Source organism: Oryza sativa, chromosome 1, assembly GCF_034140825.1.
Source record: "Oryza sativa Japonica Group chromosome 1, ASM3414082v1".
NCBI classification, from domain to species: domain Eukaryota; kingdom Viridiplantae; phylum Streptophyta; class Magnoliopsida; order Poales; family Poaceae; genus Oryza; species Oryza sativa.
This window is the reverse complement of record NC_089035.1, coordinates 14,915,521-14,935,119: the sequence shown is the minus strand read 5'-3', so window position 1 is coordinate 14,935,119 and position 19,599 is coordinate 14,915,521. Positions and strand designations below refer to the sequence as shown.

The following is a 19,599-nucleotide window of genomic DNA, read 5'->3' as shown; positions in this document are numbered from 1 at the left end:
CTGGTAGTAGAACAACACAAACCATTATTTAATAGTGACCAAAGGGTTTAGATCTACTTATACTACCACCCCAGTTAATGTGGAGGGGCATTATTATCAGAAAAAAATAGTATAATCGTTATTTAGTAGTGACTATACTTTTGTTTTCTTTTTCGATGAAATATGAGCGATGCCAACATAATGGATGATCATAGATCGATTTAGCTGGGAAAAAAATATAAATGACAAAGTAATTACTAATTATTATATTAGTAAATTAATAATTTACCCCTAATAATATTGATAGTACAGGACTATTAATAGAGAGAACCGGAACATCGCTCGGAAAAAAAACTAACCAAATAAGTTACACGAATTAATCTCCACACTAATTAATACAATAAAAACTTAGATACGTAAATGGTAATACGACATTTAATTTCACCTCGTCTATGTTTTCTCGTATTTGTACCCAAAGCAATCTCTTCGTGGCTCTCTTCCTTAATTCGCTATCATCCGCACGAGCATATTAGGTGTCATATTGTCCCTTACACGATGAGCATATTACATCGTCCTCAGTTCTGAGCCTCTAATACAGATTATTGAGCCAAATTACTATAAGCTGGATTATAATAAGCTATAGTAGAATAAACTATGAGTTGTTTGTTTCTCTAGATCATGGTAGAATAAGGATAGTGAATCTTTAGCCACCCAATATTATGAAAAAAAGCATGTTTAGAGGAGATTATCAGATTATACTAATCTAGCTTATAGATTATACTCCATCTGTCTTAAAATATAGCAACCTAGAATAGAATGAGATGAGACCCATCCTAGGACAACGAATCTGGACATGATCCCATCCTAAGTTGCTATATTTTGGGACAGTGAGAGTAATAATCTATCACAATAATCTATCTGTTTGTTTCAGATTATTACTAATAATCCAGATCATAATAATTCTAAGCTGAAACAAACCGTGAATGATATATGTACATAAAGCTTTTCTAAAATATTCAAATACTTATAGTTTAAGTTTGCAGTAGTTAATGCTTAACTAATATAGTAAAGTCACCCAATTTCATATATCGCTAAAAAAGTAAGCCCGTAAGCTCAAAAGAACGAAGGCTATCAGTTTGGAAAGCGTGTCACAAATATTAAAATTTTCATCCAACTTTTGTTGGAGAAACGAAACTTTTATTGGAGAAACGAACGTGGCCTAAGTTGGATGAAAATTTTGATATTCGTGACACGCTTTTCATTCCGCTAAGCGGTTTGTTAATAAGAAACTTTCTATATGGAAGTTGCTCTAAAATATTAGATAAATATATTTTGCAAATTTGTAATAATTAAAACTCAATTTATCGTACATTAATACCACATTGTTTTACGTAAAACATTTAATCTTCATCTTCATATTCACCTACATGAGTTCTAAATACCACCTAGCTGTGTTTGGAGGGGTTTGGAAGCCTTCCCCTCCGCACGTAAAACGGAGCGATAAATTAACGTACGATTAATTAAGTATTAGCTGTAAAAAACATGAAAAATGAATTAATATAATTTTTAAAGCAATTTTTCCTATATAAATATTTTACAAAACGCGTATCGTTTAGCAGTTTGAAAAACGTGCACGTGAAAAATAAGAGATATAAGTTGCGAACTCATCGGAAAGAATACAGTAGTCCCTATTAGTTTATTATATTAATAAGGTGAACATGCAATATGAACTATAAATAGTCAAGCTCGGCCAGGCTTGGCAAAAGCTCGAGCTCGGCTCGGTAAAGCTCGCGAGCTTTTGTTCAGGCTCGGGTTCGGCTCGTTTGAAGATCGAGCCGAGCTCGAATCGAGCCTAGGACGAGCCAAGCTCGAGCTGCTCGCGAGCCTCTAGCTTTTTTGACAGCCTACTCCCTATTTCCCTTCCTTCGGCTTCGCCCCACGCGCCGTCGCCGAGTCGCCGACGAGGTGACGCTGTGCGCCGCACCACGCCACCGCCGCTTGTGCGCCGTGCTGCCGTGAGTCAGCCGCTTGCCATCTGCGCTGCGCCGCGTGGCCTGCGCGGCCGCGCCCGTCCTCATGGCGCCGCACGACAGGATGCGGGTTCCGCCGCTGTCTCTGCTCCGGCGCTCTCGGCCTGCCAAGCGACTAACCTCCCGCTCCCACTCTGGTGCTCCCGGCCGGCCCCCCGCTCCTGCTCCTGCTCCGGCGCTCGTCACCTCGGTTGCTGGCCCCTAGCCTCGCAGCCTTCGCTTCGATTCCAGTGGAACGCAATGGCCTTCACCTGCAGGTATTTTAAGGTAATGAACAGATGCCTCTGCTTCTCTTCCTCTAGTTGATTAGCGCAGCAGTTCTGTGCCTCTGTAGATAATGGCTTCAAAAATAGATTTGTGATTAATGAATATGTGAATAAGTAAATAACTGAATATACAATGTGTTGATATTAATTAGTGAATGTGCTGTTGTATAGCTTGTTAAGTAAGCCACTTATTCATGTTATAAGACAATATTATTACATATTTATTATATTTTCACTAAGTTTTCACTTATATATATCATGTTTACGGTGTTAAAAAAATTTAGTATGTGATGTGGACCTGTGAACTAGGACTACCCAAGGAAATATATCTGGCTACGCCACTCATATGATCTAATAGATGATGACTAATTGCATTATGAGAAGAGAGAGAAAGTGAGAGGATCGATGAAAGGAATAATTATGTAGGATCGATGAAAGGAATAATTATGTAGGATCGATTAATAAACATCATGCATTGGGTATGTTGTTTTCATTATAGTACCTATACACTGCTCCCTCTTTGCATTCTTAGAAGGCTTAAGGAATGGAATGAAATTACATGAGGAAGGTTGTGATTGGTTGAGATAATTAAGTAGGTGGATAAATTAAATTAGATGTGACTATGTTAAATTGAGATTAGAGAGAAGTTAAAAAGTGGAGTAACTATATTCTGAAACATATTTTGAATGCTGAAGATACACTTCTATATAACACGCTCAGATGTGCAACATATATTCACAGCTGGTTAACAAGCAATGATAGAGGGTTTTTTTGCCACCCGGAACATGTGCACACCCCGGGCAGGGAAAAACCGACACTAATGACTGCACAACAAATAGGCACAGAAAAACCACTATTAGTGTTTGTTTTATGATGAACTGTCATAGAAAATTGAGCTAAGCCGTGTGGGGGAAATTGATTCTAGGCCTCACTATCTGCACTCTCTGTCTATCGCTCTCTTTGCCTTCCTAGTCCCCCTCTTCCCACCGCCTCCTCCTCCCACCACTCGCAGTTTTCGACTCCTTCCACTCTGCATCTTCCTCATTCGTCCCACCCTCAACTTCGTGAGATGAGCACTGCAGAGAAGTCAAATGTATCATGGTATGACCACGAGGAGGGATATCAAGACAACCAGGCTATATATTATGTAGGCTATTAAGCATGACAACACAGACTATTTAGTTGGATGATGTCTCAAATAAAACCAAAATAAACTATAACTATCCAACCTCATCGCTGATCTGGCATGTGAAATACCAAACATAATATAAAACCCAAAGCGTTGAGTAATGAGCAAGGGAGATATTCGATCGGATAGCTTGCTAGTCAAATTCAACCTAAAAATACTCATCAAAACACTCGAAGACAGTGACCAAATGTGTTACATAATATCTCAGGAGACAGTGACCATAATAATGCTATATTCCACGATCATCTCAATTGCTCAAAACTCGTACTCATACTCAACTAGGTCTTAGGATAAGGGCTAGTCTGACACTTTCACCAAAAGCAATTTTATATAACAATAGGATAAATAACTAAATTCATATTATAACTTAACTAGAGATACATAGGCTAAAAAGCCAAATATTCAGAGTTCGGTGGAAGCTTGTCTACCCATTTCCCACAAGTAAACCGATTAGGGATATGCCCCTAATACAACCGTCATGAAGAAGCAACGAATCCCATAGCACTCAACCTAAAATAAATACATCACTTGCAAAATAACTAAAGCAACATAATACAACAAAAACCAATCACAACCCTCCACCATTCATTTTTTCTACATATCTTCACTACTCATCCAATCACAACCCTCCACCATTCACTTCTACCTACTTTCTTAACAACCGTGTCTAACTCTAAAACTTATTATATTATGGGATAGAGGGAGTAGTTATTAGAATTAAAGTTGGGTCCAACAAATTTTATTTCAGTCCATTTGGAGCTAGAGAGCATTTTCTATGAATTTTATAATTTGTAGTTGCATTTTAGTAATTATTTTATTGCACAAATATTTAGCGGTATATTCTTTACTGAAAGTGCCTAGTTTTATCCTACCACATTAAAGAGCATCATTTGAAGAATCTACTGAAATTCGGTTCACCTCAAATGGAGATAAAATGAATTTTATATGGATTTTACAATATATTCCATTTTTCAGTTGAACAATAAATCTTTTAGTTATTTTCTTTGCATTTCCCAGATTTTAAATACAGGGGGTCCATTGGTCAGTTTCTGGCTGTTATGCAATTAGGCCCTCTGGCATTCTTGAATTAGTACTCGAGGTCCTCCCACATGTTTAAAACCATTTTTATAAAGAGTACTTGTAGTTTTCTGTTATTCCAATCAAGTCCCTGGTCTCACATGTCATTTACTGCACTCTTACAAATTGTTCCTTGATGTTTAAAACTTATCACTAATTGCAGTCCTTAGCGCCTAATGATCCGCGCCCACCTGTCGTGGAGTCTGGCAGAGCAGCCGCGGGCGCCAGCGAGCTTGGCGGCGGCGGCGGCGGCGAGCGGTGGGCGAGTTAGACGATGCGGCCAAAATGAAAAATATGCACAAGCCCATTGCACACCCAACGGTGGTGATATCTTGCTCAGACTGATAACCGGAATAATCTCCGGCGGGGTGGCGAGCGGTGGAAAGTTTTGGGGTGCATATGGACTTACAGAGGTCCTGGGTGCTCACGGGAAAAGTACACCGAAGGTCCCTCAACTTAGTCATCGAGTTACAAAATCATCCCCCAACCGCAAAACCAGATACTGAAGGTCCCTCAACTAACAAAACCGTTTGCTTGAGATTCTCTGGTGGTTTTGAGCCCGGTTTTGTCTGACATGGCGGGTGAGTCAGCGTGGACCCCACGTGGGCCCCACCTGTCAGTACGCCAGCTCATCTCTCTTCCCCTCTTCTCTCCTTCCTCATGTCTCTCTCGCTTCCCCCCTCTCTGCAAGGCAGCTAGCGGGTGGGGAGGAGGTCCGGCAACGACGACACAGGAGAAGGAGGCGGCAGCGGCTGCGACTGCGACTTGAGAAGGGAGAGGCGGCCGGCGGCAAAGCGGGGTCGGTGCGGGCGGCGGACAGCGGGGAAGCAGCTGGCTAGCTGGGCATGAGCGGCGGGCATAGGCGGCGGTGGAAGGAGCTGCGTGGGGTGGGCGGGGAGGAGCGGCGCGCGGGCGGCGGTTCCTCGCACTCTCTGCCACCAGAGCAGCCAGCTCCTCCTATGTGGGCGCTGACGTTGCCCGCCGCCGTCATCACCACGGCCACTGGACACCGACACTGATGTGGAAGCGGTCCCTTCCGGCGATTGCGCATGCTTCAGCTTCGATTCCAACCAGCGGAAGAGCCGCGGGTCGTGCCATCGCGATGTCCCCTAGCTCGTTGGGAGGTTGAGGCAAGCCACCACCGTCAGACTCCCCAAGCTCCTGGGAGCTCACCGACAACGGCGACCGCCCCTCTTGCGTGTTCCTTGGCGAGAAAATGGGGATGGCCGGTCGAGCTCGGTGACGACGCCGCCCTCGGCCACGCGCACCGGCCTGCCGGCCCTCCTCCCCACAGCGTCGCCCGTCGCCGTCCTGAGAAAACAGATAGAGAGAGAGAAAGGGAGAAGAGGGGAAACGCTCACACACTCCCGCCGGCCACACCGTTGAGGGCGCTGGCGCGAGATCTACGGCCATGGACGACGACGGCGGCGGCGTCCTCGCACTCCCCATCCCGCTCCCCGTCGGCGCCATCTTCCTCTTCCGCAACGTGCTTGCCCGCTTCCCGTCTGCTCTGCCGGCCGGCTGCTCCCCACGTTGTCGCCCGGTCCTCCGGCAGGACTGTGCGGCGGGTGCATCTGCCGTCGCTCCGCCCGCCGCCGCCCGGTCCGCCTGCCGCGCGCTGCCGCCTGCCCGTAGCTCCTCCCCCCGCCGCCGCCTCGTGGGCCTTGTGGGTGGCGGCCAGTGGGGGAGCCCGCACGCTGCTCCTCCCCCGTCGCCCCTCCTCCGCTGCCTGCTCGCAGCTCCTCCCCCCACCGCCGCCGCGTCGCCTGTCGTCGCCGTCACCACAGCCGCGTTGCCCGCGTCTCCATCGAATTGGAGAGAAGTGAGAGAGAGATGAGGAAGAGAAGAGGGGGAGAGAGATGAGTTGGCGTAGTGACAGGTGGGGCCCACGCTCTCACCCGCCATGTCAGACAAAACCGGGCTCAAAACCATCAGAGGACCTCAAGCGAACGGTTTTGTTAGTTGAGGGACCTCCGGTATCTGGTTTTGCGGTTGGGGGATGATTTTGTAACTCGATGACAAGTTGAGGAACCTTCGGTGTACTTTTCCCGGTGCTCACCTGGCACGAAGCCCAGCAAAGTCCGGCTGGCGGTGGCGGCGTGGAAAATGGTCCGTCGGCTTGAGGGGACTCCATGGCGGCGATGACCGCTCGATCTGGCATATGCATGCACAAGTACGTGATTAGGGGACACGGCAGCGATTCGGCCAGAATCAACGCAACCGAGGTAACGGGAACATGGCAGCCAGACGACGCCATCAACAGCCTCCGGAGGGACCGGAGCACCGAAGAGACCTCCGGTGGCGTGGTCGCGTTCCAGACTTCAGTTGATCGACGGGTGAAAACGGAGGAAAGACTAAATCAATGTTTTTAGGCATGCTGTGCATCACAGAATGGAACGTGAGAGATATTTGGAAGACGACCTTGTGACGATTGGAGATAGCATCTTCTTTGCAGCTGGAGATGAAATCGAGGAGAAAAAGGATCTTGGAGGCCTGGACGACCTCTGCTCTCATTGCTGTAGTGGCCAGAGCATGGTCAGGGAGGGAGGTTGGTGTCCCAAACGTTCCATCAGCATGATATCCCAAACATTCAAGTGTCATCTTCTGCCAAGTTGACTCCCGATCCATCCCGGCAATGTCCTCCTGAGACATCAAGGCACATCTACACATGACTCAAACAAGAAACTATATCCGAGCACAAATTCTTTCCCAATTTGACTCAACATTAGCAGACAATAGTATTACACACGTATAAAAATCATCTAGAAATCATAACCACAAGATAATCATAAGTATCAAATAAACAACCAAAAATCGACCCTAATCAGAATCCAGTTGGTCAGACCGTCGGGTTGACTGGTCTGATCGCACATACCACACTGGTCCGACCGGCCTTACCTATGAGGTCCGACCGGCTCCACGTAGAGAGGACCACTTCACCAATAATCACCAAATATCAAAATCAATTATCGATCACATGCCAATTATCTATCATAAATGAATAATCAAAACACTAATTTGATTTCACAATCTCCCCCTTCATAAACACATTAGTAAACCCATCAAAATGTTATTGTTTTGGTGTTTTAAAAAAATAAAAATCAAGAAGTGGTAAAAAACATCGGAGTGCTTAAAAATTCAAAAGAAAATTTCTCCCTCTTTCTAAAAGAGAGAAATTTCCCTTTCACTTGAAAACATGCACATTTTGTATCTCTTCTTCTTCTTAGTTTTGTAATTCAGCTTTTTATTTCATAGAGATTTGAAATATTTATATGGCAATTCAAGGACATGTGTTGCAAAACAAATGAAATAAATTCATCATTTAATTAACAAGCATGCATTTAGTATAAGTAAGAACCAAAGATATGGCAATTAAGCTCAAGTAAACAATCAAGATTCATAATTTCATATGATTTATAATGCAACATATTCACTAATATATAGATTAAAAAGAAAAGCCACTACACTTAGACCTATTGCATTATCACTCTTTCTAAAACTACCTCTATCACAAAAATCCTCGGTGCTGTTTTTCTTACTGATGAAAACCCATCAGTGTTGGTTTTGGAACCGACGCTGATAGCTTTTCCTCACCTGTGGTGCAAAAGGTCATGTTCAAAAGCTAGCATTGATGACCTTCATAAACCGGCATTGATATGGTGTTGCGTAGTAATGGGAGCTAAGCTACACTTTGAGTTTGAGAGAGAATATCAATTTACTTGGACATTGGCATAGATGCTAGGAGTAAATTTCGTGCTGATCTTCAGCGATGACCTTGAACAACCATGCCCATTAACTAAATAATTAATTGTTCCGTAGTACTCCCGCTACTTAAAAAACACATAGAGATCGGTACTATAGGTGTTGGAATAGCTACAACCGATACATATAGTACTTTTCCCACCTCTACGGTGTGAGAAAATATGGAAGCGGGACCTTTCAGCAACTATATGTGTCGGATCTATTAAAAAAACCAATACTATATGTGTCGGTTTTCTATAAGAACCGGTACCTATTAATATATTATAGATGTCTCCGCAAAAAATATATATATTATAGGTGTCGGTTAATTTAAAACCGACACCTATAGTATCGTAGATGTCAGTTTTTTTTAAAAACCGGCACCAACATAAACCAAGCCGAGCCGCTCGGCTCGATCTTATCCACACCACTCTCGCCACCCAGCCTTATCAGCAACACTCTCACCCCTACCTCCTCTTCTCCTCGTCCTCTTCGCACTCCCCACCTCGCCTCATCGGCCCGCCTCCCCTCCGCTCCACTCCATTCCCCCACGCCCTTCCCCCTCCTCCTCTCCGTCCATCACATCTGCACTCCTCTCTGGGCGGTGGTGGCGACAACAGGCAGTGGCAGCTTCTCCCACGTGCGCGACGACGAGCGGCGGAGGCTTCTCCCGAGTGAGCGACGACGAGTGACAGTGGCTTCTCCCGCATGCGTGACGACGGGTAGTGGCTTCTCCCGCGGCAGATCCAGTGGCGGCGGCTTCTCCCGCGATGCTGAGCAACGGTGGCGTCGGCCTTCTCCCGCTTGCGCGACGACGGGTGGCGGCGGCCCGGCTTCTCCCGTGGGTGGATTCAATGACCAGTGGTGGCGGAGATTGCTGCTCCCGCAGGTGGATCAGGAGGCGGCGGTGGCGGATGTGCGGAAGCGTCGGCTTCTCTCACAGCGGATCTGGCTGATGGTGATAGTGAGCATCGGTGGCGTTAGCTTTCAATCCTTTTACATCGGCCTTGTTCTTGGTTGTGAATTCGTTGTTATGTGATGTCAATTTGGTTGTGAATTCATTGTTCTATGATGTCGATTTGGTTGTGGATTCATTGTTCAGCGATGTTGATTTAGGAGTTCGTTGTTAGTATGCGCTCGATTTGGGAGTTTGTTCGGGGTAGACGTGGGGTGGATGCTCTCGAGCCCGATGCATCGAGCTAGCTTTTCATTGAACCTCAAAGGTGCCGATTCCTAAACTGATACCTATTTTCCTTCACATAAGTGCCGCCTGTTAGGTGTTGGTTGGGAAATCCGATACTTATGCGGGGTTCCCAACCAGCACCGATGTCGATTTCTGTAGTTCCCTTTGTTAAAGAAAATTTAATCTTAAATATGGACATTACGAATGTACAAATTCAAATTTAAGATTTGATTCTTTTTAAAAAATATTATATATGTATTAATGTAGCTGCCACGTACCTTCTCCATCATCCGACGTTCTGCTACGTGAATTATGACCGATCCTACGATTGAAAAAGTTGACTGCGATATCTAAGTGTTTACTGTAGATGTTTCGATGCGAATCGTACATCTCGTGTGGCTTCGTGGACCTAGCTTAACTTCAAATTAGAGAACAGAACGAACCACCTATACGTACGTTTTCTCTCTTTTGAATTGGACTCGTGGAAATCTTTCCATCCCGCTGCCTAGCTTGCATTGCATCGTATAGACTTGCTGTCTAGCTTTCCCTGACAGGCTTTAACGTGATTGGGCAGGGGAAGATAATTAATAGACTTGCCGGAGTTAGCACGGCTAGTAATTAACGATATTGCAATCGAAATAGTTTCTATCTTTTCGTACGTATGTCTATGGATAATTAGCATGGGCGCAAGTTTTGTATTACTAGAAATTTCTAAAGGTAGAGAATAATCTCTTCCAGAACTGCAAACAGTTTCAACTTGAAAAATCAAAATCATTCGATTATGTGGTGATATCGCAGCGTCCAAGTCTGCACATTAATTAGATTGAGACAGTACTGAGATGATTGCCGCCCCAGTCACGTCGGCTTGACTTGACTAAACTTTGGGCCTCCGATATGGAGGAGAGTCATCCGTAAAATTGGCATATATACAAGGCTGAAAGTTCACCCCGGAGCAGTAAAGAAATATCTCTTGGTCTGCACTGTGTAGGGCTGTGGATGAGTGCAGCTGCTGATACCCTGCTATTCGCCATGCGCCTCCTCGTTCTCATGTGTCTGGTCATCGCGGCCGCCATGCAGATGCAGGCTGCATCAGGAGCGCCTCCCACGGCCGCCAAGCTTGCTCACTGCCTCAAATCCTGCGGGGGCGCCAACATCTCCTATCCTTACGGCGTTGGGGCCGGCTGTTTCCGCCCCGGCTTCGAGCTCACTTGCGACCATTCCACCAAACCCCCAAAGCTCCTCTTATTGGGTGTTGCCACCAACACTAACACCACCACCACCAAGATCGTGGATCAATATAGAGATGGGTATGTTCAAGCCTATGTTTCTTTCAACATAGCCACCACACCGGGTGTGCTCGGCACCTACAACAGGACATGGGAGTCCCCAGGGAGAATCCTTAGCATCGGGCCGGATTATTATGCTTTGGTGGCTGTCGGTTGCGGAATTGAGGTCTACTTGGTCGACCCTGATACGGAAGATATGCTGGGCTATTGCTTCAGCATGTGTACTGACATGGCGATGATGCACAAGGAAGCAGAGGGGAAAGCTTGCAGTGGCATGGGCTGCTGCGTCGTCACCTTCCGGAGACCTGTCCGGGCTTTCAGAGTTTCCATCACTCAGAGAGAAGCAACGCAGCCTTTCCAAGTTGCTAATGCTAGTACTATCAAGGTTTTCTTATCAGAAGAGAGTACGACCTACCATTACAATTTTACAATAGGAGATCTCCTCTCCGATGAGATAAATGAAACCACTGTTGCATCTACTTCGGCGTACCTATCAACCTTTATCGCAGACCAACCAAACTGTACAATAGCGCAGAAGGATCCTGAGCGGTATGCTTGTGGTGATAACAAATGTTTGGATGCGGATGACGAAAATGGAGGCTACCGTTGTGCATGCATCAAATATACTAATAGCAATCCCTACCTCGACGGTGACTGCGACCAAGGTAACTCTAACTGCATGTTTACTTACAAACATACTACCTCCCACTGGTGGAGAAATCGTTTGTAATTCCGGTTCGTAACCCCCCTTAGTCCCGGTTGTCCAACCGGGACTACGAATCCGGGACTAAAGATCGATTTTTAGTCCCGGTTGGTAACACGAACCGGGACTAAAGATCTATGTACCATTTTTTTTATTTGCATGGCCCTGTTTGCTGCATGGTTGATTATATATATATATATATATATATATATATATATATATATATATATATATATATATATATATATATATATATATATATATATATATATATATATATATATATATATATATATATATATGCGTATGTATATATGTATAAATACATATATTACACACATATTTATAATTTAAAGCACTTAACATTTTATGTACATATATGTTACCAAAATATATATTAACTCTAAAGTAAATGTACGTACATATATAAATATATATATATATATACATGCATGTATAGTACAATTCATTTGCTCGCTAGCTATAGCTATGACTTCGACGCCTGCGTTACGTCAGAAGAGGAAGGACCGACGTTACGAATTGTCGATCCGTCGTAGTAGAATTCACCATCGGGATTAAGGACTTCTTCGTTGATGAACCCCATCAGTTGTTCTTGAACAGTCGTGATAAAATCCTTATGTGGGAGTTTTTCCCTCATGTGAATACGCTATCATTCGAAAAATAATGACATATCAATATATGAAATTAATAAACAACTTAACAAATCGATACGCAATGAAATTTTGAATGGTTTATGTATACGTACATCGAGCTCTCGTGTAGTGTATATTTGGTTTGATAGGCAGTGGGTGTTGGAATTAATGAATGGGTCTTAGCCCACTCGAAGATTAATTCTTTGGAAAATCACAAAAGCCCACCTCATGGGATGGCATGCATGTGGAGTTTAGTACCACCTTGCTTATTCTAGGAGAGGGGGACCTCCTTAAAAGGGAGGATGCCCTCCTAGCCACTTGAAGCATGTGTGGTGGAGAGAAGAGGGGAAACACACGCGCGCGCTCGCTCGCCTCGCCTCGCCTGGCCTGGCCTGGCCTGGCCTGGGCAGGCGGCGCGCGTGCACGACGTACGCGTCGAATGGTCCGAAAAATTGGCTCCTCACCCTTGCGCAGATGCAGCCTCTTTTTGCAGTTTTGTTTTGCTGCAAATTCGGATTCGTTTTTGTTTTGGAAACGTTCCGAAAAATCCGATGCGTGCAAACGGCGTGGAGTCCGGATAAGTTACGCGCGACTTATCCGGTTCGGTTACGCGCAGTAGAGATCGTGCGGGCGCCCTGATCAAGCGACCTTTCTCTATATAAACCGACCCGCCGTCTTCACGCGATAAATGCGAAAATCAATCTAGGGTTTGCCTCCTACTCTGTACTGCGCCGTCGCTCGTAGACTACTCCATCCCGCTCGCCGGCGTGCACCAGCGATCGGGAGAGCAGGTCTCCGGAACCTCTGCCTTTGACGTCCTGCACCGGGAGAAGGCGGCAATAAGGTTTTTGGGAAGCGCTTCGCGCGACTGCTCCCTGTTCGTTCGCGACGGCTCGCCTTCCTCTTCGCTCGCGTGTTTCGTGCCTTCGTAGACACCTGCGAAAAGTTTCGACCAAGCAGCCGGTCTTTTCGTCACCTCGGTACGTGTTCAATATGTTGCGCATATTTGATCTGTTCATGTTATTCTGCGTAGTTTACATGTGTAGATCTAATGATGCGTTCATGCTAGTTTTCATCTGTAATGTCATGACTTATTTATGGAATAAATTAAATCATTATATGCCCATAATCTCAACAATCCAAAAACCTTATTATAGGCACTGTGATTTTACTATGGCTGGTTTTGCCGATGCACTGAGGCCGGATAAATTCACCGGTGTGCATTTTAAGAGATGGCAGATCAGGGTCACTCTGTGGCTGACAGCTATGAAATGCTTCTGGGTGAGTACTGGCAAACCTGAAGGAGTTCTTACTGCTGAACAGCAGAAGCAATTCGAGGAAGCCACTACTCTCTTTGTGGGATGCATTCTTAGCGTTCTTGGCGATCGTCTGGTCGAGGTGTATATGCATATGACCGACGCTAAGGAGTTGTGGGATGCACTGAATACTAAATTCGGTGCTACTGATGCTAGCAATGATCTGTATATCATGGAGCAGTTTCATGACTACAAAATGGCTGACAACCGTTCTGTAGTCGAACAGGCTCATGAGATACAAACCATGGCTAAGGAACTCGAACTCCTTAAGTGTGTCTTACCCGACAAATTTGTGGCCGGGTGCATTATTGCAAAACTACCTCCATCTTGGAGGAGTTTCGGTACTGCACTCAAACACAAGAGACAGGAATACTCCGTTGAGGGGTTGATTGCGTCTCTTGATGTTGAGGAGAAAGCTCGGGAAAAAGATGCCGCGTCTAAGGGCGATGGTGGGCAGTCCAGTGCCAATGTTGTGCACAAGGCCCAGAACAAGAGCAAGGGGAAATACAAAGCTCAGCAGACCACCAACTTCAAGAAGCAGAAGAAGAACAACAACAATCCTAATCAGGATGAGAGGACTTGCTTTGTGTGTGGCCAAGTTGGTCATCTGGCTAGGAAGTGTCCACAACGCAAGGGGATGAAGGCACCTGCAGGGCAGACTTCTAAGTCTGCTAATGTGACCATTGGCAACACTGGAGATGGAAGCGGGTATGGTAATTTACCTACTGTTTTTTCAGTTAATCAATCTACTAATTGGTGGGTTGATACTGGGGCCAATGTACATGTTTGTGCTGACATCTTATTGTTTTCTTCTTATCAGGTCGCACGGGGTTCCACCGTCCTAATGGGGAATGGGTCACATGCTTCTGTTCATGGTGTTGGCACGGTAGATCTGAAGTTTACTTCGGGAAAGATCGTGCAGCTGAAGAACGTGCAGCATGTCCCTTCTATCGACAGGAATCTTGTTAGTGGCTCCCGTCTGACTAGAGACGGATTTAAGTTGGTTTTTGAGTCTAATAAAGTAGTCGTGTCTAAACATGGATATTTTATTGGTAAAGGTTATGAGTGCGGAGGCCTGTTCCGCTTTTCCCTTTCTGATTTCTGCAATAAGTCTGTGAACCATATTTGTGGCAGTGTGGATGATGAGGCTAATGTTTGGCATTCACGTTTATGTCATATTAATTTTGGCTTGATGTCTCGGCTTTCCAGCATGTGTTTAATTCCTAAGTTTTCCATTGTCAAAGGTTCTAAGTGCCATAGTTGTGTGCAATCGAAGCAACCTCGCAAGCCTCACAAGGCTGCCGAGGAGAGAAACTTGGCACCACTAGAACTCCTACATTCAGATCTTTGTGAAATGAATGGGGTGTTGACGAAGGGTGGAAAACGATATTTCATGACATTGATTGATGATGCTACTAGATTTTGCTATGTGTACTTGTTGAAAACGAAAGACGAGGCTCTAGACTATTTTAAAATTTATAAGGCAGAGGTTGAAAATCAACTTGACAGAAAGATAAAAAGGCTTAGGTCTGATCGTGGTGGAGAGTTTTTCTCGAACGAGTTTGACTTATTCTGTGAGGAACATGGCATCATACATGAGAGGACGCCTCCCTATTCTCCCGAGTCTAATGGGATTGCTGAAAGGAAGAACCGCACACTGACTGACTTGGTGAATGCCATGTTGGACACCGCGGGACTGCCTAAGGCATGGTGGGGGGAGGCATTGTTGACCTCAAATCATGTGTTAAACAGAGTTCCTAACAGAAATAAGGACAAAACACCATATGAGATATGGATTGGTAGAAAACCATCACTTTCTTATTTGCGCACATGGGGGTGCTTGGCGAAAGTCAATGTACCAATAACGAAGAAGCGCAAACTTGGACCTAAGACTGTGGACTGTGTTTTTCTGGGATATGCTCATCATAGCATTGCCTATAGATTTTTAATAGTTAAATCCGAGGTACCGGACATGCATGTTGGTACAATTATGGAGTCTCGTGATGCTACCTTCTTTGAGAGCTTTTTCCCAATGAAGGATACACATAGTGGTTCGAACCAACCCTCTGAAATAATTCCCAGTTCAATCACACCACCAGAACAAACTGAACATACACATGAACTTGTCTCTGAGGAGGATGTCAGTGAAGCTCCTCGAAGGAGTAAGAGACAAAGGACGGCTAAGTCTTTTGGTGATGATTTCACTGTGTACCTCGTGGATGACACTCCTAAGTCAATTTCAGAAGCATATGCATCTCCTGATGCAGACTACTGGAAGGAGGCTGTCCGTAGTGAAATGGATTCCATTATCGCTAACGGGACTTGGGAGGTGACAGAGCGACCCTATGGGTGTAAACCTGTGGGGTGCAAGTGGGTGTTCAAGAAGAAGCTTAGGCCTGACGGTACTATTGAAAAGTACAAGGCTCGGCTTGTTGCTAAGGGCTATACTCAGAAAGAAGGCGAAGATTTCTTTGACACTTACTCACCTGTTGCTAGATTGACCACAATTCGTGTGCTACTTTCCCTAGCAGCCTCACATGGTCTTCTCGTTCATCAAATGGACGTTAAGACAGCTTTTCTTAATGGAGAGCTGGATGAGGAGATCTATATGGATCAACCTGATGGGTTTGTACTTGAAGGTCAAGAAGGCAAAGTGTGCAAATTGTTGAAGTCTTTGTATGGTCTGAAACAAGCTCCTAAGCAATGGCATGAGAAATTTGACAAAACATTGACATCTGCAGGCTTTGCAGTCAATGAGGCAGATAAATGTGTGTACTATCGCAATGGTGGGGGTGAGGGAGTTATTTTGTGCTTGTATGTTGACGACATACTGATATTTGGGACAAACATTGAGGTGATAAATGAGGTTAAATCATTCTTGTCTCAAAATTTTGATATGAAAGATTTGGGAGTAGCTGATGTTATTTTAAACATTAAGCTAATTAGAGGTGAGAATGGGATTACACTCTTGCAGTCTCATTATGTGGAGAAGATCTTGAATCGCTTTGGCTACATTGATAGTAAGCCTTCTCCAACACCTTATGATTCTAGCTTGTCGCTTCGCAAGAACAAGAGAATTGCTAGGAATCAACTGGAATACTCCCAAATCATTGGCTCGTTGATGTACCTGGCTAGTGCAACTAGGCCTGATATCTCCTTTGCTGTGAGCAAGTTGAGCCGATTTACCTCTAATCCGGGAGATGATCACTGGCGTGCGCTTGAGCGAGTAATGCGCTATCTGAAAGGTACTGTGGAATTGGGGCTTCACTATACTGGGTATCCTGCGGTACTGGAGGGTTATAGTGATTCTAACTGGATCTCTGATGTGGATGAGATCAAAGCCACTAGTGGATATGTTTTCACACTGGGTGGTGGTGCTGTTTCATGGAGGTCTTGCAAACAGACAATTTTGACGAGGTCAACCATGGAAGCAGAGCTAACGGCACTGGATACTGCTACTGTTGAGGCAGAATGGTTGCGTGATCTATTAATGGATCTGCCTGTTGTTGAAAAACCGGTGCCGGCTATCCTTATGAACTGTGACAATCAAACGGTAATTGTCAAAGTGAATAGTTCTAAGGATAATATGAAATCGTCTAGACATGTGAAAAGACGATTGAAGTCTGTCAGGAAATTAAGAAACTCCGGAGTTATAACGTTGGATTACATCCAAACAGCGAGAAACCTGGCAGATCCCTTCACGAAGGGACTATCACGAAATGTGATAGACAATGCATCGAAGGAGATGGGTTTGAGACCCATGTGAGTTATACTATGGTGGTAACCCAGTCTATGTGATCGGAGATCCCGTGAATTAGATCCTGGGAAGAACAAACCATTAATAAACTAGAGGAGAGTACCAATATATATACCCTCTCTAAGTGAAGATGCATATACTCTCGTGAGCTGCAAGGCAGGTTGGCTATGCCTTAATGAGTTCTGTTGGCTTTAATTAGCAAAGATGTTGTCCTGCAGAGCATTCTTGAAGGAACTCACCTTTGTGAGCTTGACTGTTGGTCGCAGTCCATGAAGATTTTGGGTGAATCTTCTAGGAAGCTTACTAAAGACCTAGGAGTATGACTTATACGCTCCACCCGAGGGGTAGTCTACAGACGGTCTAGTACCAGATAAGACTTTGAGTGAAACTTGCTTGCACAAGACTTGCAATTCAAGGCGTAGTCCATTGTTCAAGTTGTGAGTAAGTGTAGCTTGGAGTTCTAGGTGGATGTTCAACCTTAATTGGTCTCCATCGAACCGCTGGTATATAAACAGTACATTGGAAAAGGCAAATCTCAGTGGGATTTTGAGATTTGGTGGGGGATTGTTGGAATTAATGAATGGGTCTTAGCCCACTCGAAGATTAATTCTTTGGAAAATCACAAAAGCCCACCTCATGGGATGGCATGCATGTGGAGTTTAGTACCACCTTGCTTATTCTAGGAGAGGGGGACCTCCTTAAAAGGGAGGATGCCCTCCTAGCCACTTGAAGCATGTGTGGTGGAGAGAAGAGGGGAAACACACGCGCGCGCTCGCTCGCCTCGCCTCGCCTGGCCTGGCCTGGGCAGGGCAGGGCAGGGCAGGGCAGGGCAGGCGGCGCGCGTGCACGACGTACGCGTCGAATGGTCCGAAAAATTGGCTCCTCACCCTTGCGCAGATGCAGCCTCTTTTTGCAGTTTTGTTTTGCTGCAAATTCGGATTCGTTTTTGTTTTGGAAACGTTCCGAAAAATCCGATGCGTGCAAACGGCGTGGAGTCCGGATAAGTTACGCGCGACTTATCCGGTTCGGTTACGCGCAGTAGAGATCGTGCGGGCGCCCTGATCAAGCGACCTTTCTCTATATAAACCGACCCGCCGTCTTCACGCGATAAATGCGAAAATCAATCTAGGGTTTGCCTCCTACTCTGTACTGCGCCGTCGCTCGTAGACTACTCCATCCCGCTCGCCGGCGTGCACCAGCGATCGGGAGAGCAGGTCTCCGGAACCTCTGCCTTTGACGTCCTGCACCGGGAGAAGGCGGCAATAAGGTTTTTGGGAAGCGCTTCGCGCGACTGCTCCCTGTTCGTTCGCGACGGCTCGCCTTCCTCTTCGCTCGCGTGTTTCGTGCCTTCGTAGACACCTGCGAAAAGTTTCGACCAAGCAGCCGGTCTTTTCGTCACCTCGGTACGTGTTCAATATGTTGCGCATATTTGATCTGTTCATGTTATTCTGCGTAGTTTACATGTGTAGATCTAATGATGCGTTCATGCTAGTTTTCATCTGTAATGTCATGACTTATTTATGGAATAAATTAAATCATTATATGCCCATAATCTCAACAGTGGGCATACTCGCATACGTAGTAGCCGCATAAGTTAGTTCCCTTGACCTGCTTTGCACACTACATGAGAAACGATGAGAGATTTAATATACTCTTTATATTAACTGTAACTAGAGATTCAATTCAATATAATTTTGGATCATGCATGTACTCCCTGGAAAATGAAACCTCCGTCCAAGTTTTGCTTTCCAAGTCCCGCGGACCAACTGACGGAACCGATCCCAAGCCCTACATGTGCAGTTGCAAGCTATGATTAATTAAATATTACCCGAGATCAACATAATAGCAACAGAGTCCCGCGACTTTGAAATAGATGGCATTATATTACCTGTCTATCAGTTGGAAGACCTTGTCAAAAACCTTCTCCTCTTTATTCATTGAGTCGTACACAGTGACTCTGCATGCGTCCAAGTCGAAAAAGAACAGGACCCAGTGGAATCTGGAATATGCGTGAGATGAGATAAATATCAGAATGTACATGTTATATGTATGGGAATGAAATTTGTTCGAACGACAATAAAAACTCACTCTGTGTTGTACGGCAATAGTATGAACGTCTTGAAATGCTGCTGCGTTAGGAGATGGACAAGATTGTCCTCTGTGTCTTTCTCGTACTTGTCGAGCATTTCGGTGTTGATTTTCCGAGGGTCGATGAACCCAGTATTGTAAACCCCCCGCCGTCGGGCCCTTTGAATCTCCATTCTACAACAATGAAAGGAAATTATTATTGCTTACATATATGCCAGGAGCTAATTATTGAACGAAACAAATCGAACTCAAAGATACTTACAAAATCCATACGCTTAAAAGAGAGACGTCGAGGGCGTCCCGATGGTACAGATTGAAGACATCCTTGAAA

At 45.1% G+C, this 19,599-nt stretch overlaps 1 protein-coding gene across 1 annotated transcript; it reads left to right on the top strand.

Annotated features, from left to right (window-relative positions):
• The first annotated feature begins 10,393 nt into the window (after nucleotides 1-10,393).
• Nucleotides 10,394-14,614, top strand: LOC9271391 (wall-associated receptor kinase 1). The gene is made up of 2 exons (XM_026021626.2): nucleotides 10,394-11,416; nucleotides 14,244-14,614. Exons 1-2 carry the CDS (start codon nucleotides 10,462-10,464, stop codon nucleotides 14,390-14,392), a joined length of 1,104 nt encoding a protein of 367 aa, XP_025877411.2. The 5' UTR covers nucleotides 10,394-10,461; the 3' UTR covers nucleotides 14,393-14,614.
• The last annotated feature ends 4,985 nt before the right edge of the window (nucleotides 14,615-19,599 follow it).

Bases quoted from the DNA above. Each gene is read 5' to 3' on its own strand.
- LOC9271391 (XM_026021626.2), top strand. From the start codon at position 10,462: ATGAGTGCAGCTGCTGATACCCTGCTATTCGCCATGCGCCTCCTCGTT. The intron at 11,417-14,243 runs GTAACTCTAACT...TCTTCTTATCAG, and splicing joins CGACGGTGACTGCGACCAAG to GTCGCACGGGGTTCCACCGT.